At 37.3% G+C, this 4249-nt stretch overlaps 1 protein-coding gene across 1 annotated transcript; it reads left to right on the forward strand.

Annotated features, from left to right (window-relative positions):
• The first annotated feature begins 851 nt into the window (after nucleotides 1–851).
• Nucleotides 852–3897, forward strand: LOC110426177 (protein NRT1/ PTR FAMILY 5.4-like). Its single transcript, XM_021441332.2, has 5 exons — nucleotides 852–1024; nucleotides 1097–1314; nucleotides 1384–1635; nucleotides 1740–2014; nucleotides 2873–3897. Exons 1-5 carry the CDS (start codon nucleotides 907–909, stop codon nucleotides 3753–3755), a joined length of 1746 nt encoding a protein of 581 aa, XP_021297007.1. The 5' UTR covers nucleotides 852–906; the 3' UTR covers nucleotides 3756–3897.
• The last annotated feature ends 352 nt before the right edge of the window (nucleotides 3898–4249 follow it).

Genomic DNA, 4249 nt, shown 5'->3' on the forward strand with positions numbered 1-4249 from the left:
TCAAGAGGTAATTTACACGAGGTGGGCGTTTCATTGCCGGGGAGGGGGGGGTGGTGCTTTGGGAGATGAGTTCAGCTGTTTATTGGGCATGGCGGAAACGCTCACAGAAGAAAGGTTATGGCCTTGCATCCATATGGAATCCTTGTAGTAGCCGATGAAATTTAACAATTGGTATTATTAGAATTGGAACTTGAAGTTCAATGAACTAAGGTTTTATCAATTAAGGGTGAATTTAAATATACGATGTGAAGTTCGAATCTCTTTTCCTATTTATCATATTAAAGACAAATGGGTTTGATGGAACATATATTCTTACTTTTTTTCTATGTAATTCCCTTTAAAATAAGTAAGTTTTAGTTAATTATTTCAATTATTTGGCCTAGGAAGGTACTTGTCCTTCTCTAAGCCTGGCTAGAAAGAGAAGATGGAGGAAGAATCAGGCATTTGACTTGATGATCACTGATTGCCTCTTCTATTGTTCATATCTATTTTACTTGCTATAAGAAGTAAAAGATATACACAATCACTGGACATAATTTAGAGACACATTTGATAAAGTTTAAGGATTTTATTTTGCCTTTTTTGGATGGTTTAAGTTTGGTAAAAGTATTAAAGCTTTAGATTTTTGTAATGATAATTTTTAATTTAATTTTATAAATTAATAAAAAGATACATGCACATATTATTGAATCAAATATTCGACCTCTGTTACTCTCCTAACGACAGTGCGATCTTACAGCATATTTAATAAGTTTGGGGACTCACTACCCTACAGCAATAAAGCATGAAACAAAGTTACTCAAATGCCCTAGGGGCGTACAGTTCTCTTTCCACATATAAATTGACCAACCGTCCAAGGCCATCCCAACTTTGCTCCTTTTGGACCCTTTCTTCCCAGTTTCCTCCATGGATAGCTCAGTTACCCCGGTCACCATGGATAACGACCACCATCGTAATTCCAGCAAGGTCTCTTCTCAAAAGGAGTCCTACAAAGGAGGCTGGAGCGCTGCCATTTTTGTCATCTGTAAGCAACCCTTGAACGGATTCAATCTTGTGTTTCTCTTTTCATGAACAAATTGTGTGATCTTCCATGCAGTTGTGGAGATGGCAGAGCGATTTGCTTTCTATGGTTTGGCTGGAAATCTTATCCAATATCTGACAAATAATCTGGGTGAGCCCGTAGCCACAGCAGCTAAGAACGTCAACACCTGGATTGGGGTTTCCGCGATCTTTCCTTTACTCGGAGCCTTCATTGCAGATTCATACCTCGGCCGTTTCAAGACCATCCTTGCATCCTCCTTCATATACTTCCTGGTAAGTCCACCTATGTTTAATCATTACTTGAAAACCATTTGAAAACTAACTGTTTCTTCACATTCCTAGGGCATGGTTCTACTGAGTTTGTCAGTCTCGGTGATTCCTGTGCATTCCCGAAGGGCTGTGTTCTTCACAGCGCTTTACGTATTAGCCATAGGCGAAGGAGGCCACAAGCCTTGCGTTCAGACCTTCGCTGCAGATCAGTTCGACGAGAACAACCCGAAAGAGAAGGCTGCCAAAAGCTCTTTCTTCAACTGGTGGTACCTTGGGATTGTAACTGGGGCTTCCGTCGCCATTGTTGTTGTGATTTACCTGCAGGTCAAAATGAATAATTTTTGTTCATTGTAGTCCGTAGACTTAAATTCTTTTGACAGAAAACCAGCGTTAGTTAAAGTTTCATTTAATGTATTATTCCCATATAGGATAATGTTAGCTGGACAGCAGGATTCGGGGTGCTAGCGGGGTCATTGGCAGTGGCATTGGCATTGTTTCTGATCGGAATCAAGAGGTACCGAAGGCAAAGGCCGACGGGAAGCCCTTTCACCGCCATGGCTCAGGTCTTCGTCGCAGCCGCCAAGAAGTGGCGCGTGAGTGAGACGCATGATGGCAGGGGGATCTGTTACGAAGATGAAAGAGGTGGGAGCCACGGCCAAGGTCAAACCAAGGGCTACAACCTGGTCCGTACAAAGCAATTCAGGTCAGTGTCATCTCCACGTAAGTCAAGTATGGTACTTCAGTTTGGTAAGTTTGCCTATGCTATCAACACTTGGTTGGCTTGACCATTTAATCTTTAATGGAAAAGGAATAACAAATTTTAATTTGGAAATATTAGACTTTAAAAGGAAATATTCAAAATCCCTTTTATCCTTTAAATTTTCATTTGGTAATATGAGATTCTTGGGTCGACTTTGTTATTAGGTCTCAATTTAAGTAATAACAATGCAATTTTTTAAACAAAAATAAATGAATCTTATTTAGTCCATAAAAAACAAAAAGGGTTTATTTTATGTGTAAATTAATCTTACTGATTTTGAGTATATATTAGTATTATTTACTCAATTTAATACTACATTTGAGTGACTTTAAACCTGATAAAAATGATTTTTTTATTTATTTAAAGTACATAAAATTAAATATTATCTCATTAAAAAGAGAGAAACTAAAGTAGGGGCGGCTAGCTAGCTAGCTTATTACCAACCTGATCATGATATTTAATTAAGTAAAATATAAAGGCAAAGGAATCCATATTTCTGATCACCACTAGATTTAAATAAGATTAAATAGCATGCTTTACGTTTACTTTTTATTTTTTCAATTATATTTTTTAATCATTTTTGTAAGCCAGTTTGTTTTCTTCATTGATGTTCACACATATAGAATGAGATCCTATTCTCTTGCAAAATTTCATGTGATCTGTTTATTTTACAGTATATTTTACATTAGATAGTTAATTCTGTTTTATGCTTTGATTGTTTTAAAATAATTAAGATCAAAGTTAAAACAAAATAAACTGGAAAAGGTTTTTCATCAATATAATATTATTTTGGAATTGTAGATTTTTGGATAAGGCAATGATCATTGACGACGAAGATGCCATGAGCAAAACCAAGAACCCTTGGAGGCTTTGTTCATTGAACCAAGTGGAAGAAGTCAAGCTTGTACTTCGCCTCATCCCCATATGGCTAGGTTGCTTAATGTTCTGTGCTGTGATAACCCAACTACACACCTTCTTCACCAAGCAAGGCAGCACCATGATGAGATCAATCGGTCCAAATTTCCAAGTCCCTCCAGCAGCACTTCAAAGCCTCGTAGGCTTCACAATCCTCATTGCAGTCCCAGTTTATGATCGAGTTTTAGTCCCTATGGCTCGAAAAATAACCGGACATCCCTCCGGGATCACCATGCTACAGAGGATTGGCATTGGTTTGTTTGTGTCTATGCTTAACATGGTTGTTGCAGGCCTGATAGAGACTGCGAGGGTCAACACTGCAAGAAAACATGGCCTAATGGACAACCCCAAAGCCGTAATCCCAATGAGTGTATGGTGGTTACTCCCTCAGTACGTGCTCACAGGAATCGGAGATGTGTTCACCATTGTTGGATTACAAGAAGTGTTCTATGATCAAATGCCTGAAGAAATGAGAAGCATTGGGGCTGCTGCTTACATAAGTATAGTTGGTGTTGGGAGCTTTATCAACACAGCTATCATCTCTGTTGTGCAAGTGATTACATCAAGGCATGGGAATGTATGGTTGGGAGATAATCTCAATCGTGCACATCTTAACTACTTTTATTGGGTATTGGCAGGGCTGAGTGCTATTAATTTGTGTGTCTATATGTGGATTGCTAGTGGTTTTGTGTACAAGAAAGTAGAGAATGATGAAACAAGAGAGGGTAAAGAGTTAGAAATGGAAGGCTATTTGGAGGTCAAAGTATGAAATTATACAGCTTGTATGGATGTAAGAATCCCAATTTACATATTAGATAATAGTATGAAAAGTTTTAGTGCAAAAATAGTTGGGGGTTTTATCTGTTAAGTCTCCTTTAAATCAGCTCAATACATCAGTTCTATTTTATCTATTTTTACTTATTTTTGTGCACTTGTTAGGATTTCCCATCTTAATAATAGATCAAAGGAAAAAAAGGGTTAAATGTATACACTAAAGAGATTGTTATATATTAATTAATAATACTAAAAGGAATAGTGGGACCAATGAACAGTGCAATGCTCTCCAATTTGAAGTGTTCATGGAAAAGTGACACTCAAGGTTTTACTCATAACTGTACGTTTTGGGTTTAACATTTTACTAGCTTTATATATATACACCTTTGGGTTTTTGCTTTTGTACATTCTCCTCCCTTTATTTGTACTTTTAAAACCCAAATTGGAGTGAAGGAATATGTAAGATATAAATTTGGTTTATTATAAAGA

Source organism: Theobroma umbraticum, unplaced genomic scaffold, assembly GCF_002168275.2.
Source record: "Theobroma umbraticum cultivar Fairchild unplaced genomic scaffold, ASM216827v3 scaffold_55.0, whole genome shotgun sequence".
NCBI classification, from domain to species: domain Eukaryota; kingdom Viridiplantae; phylum Streptophyta; class Magnoliopsida; order Malvales; family Malvaceae; genus Theobroma; species Theobroma umbraticum.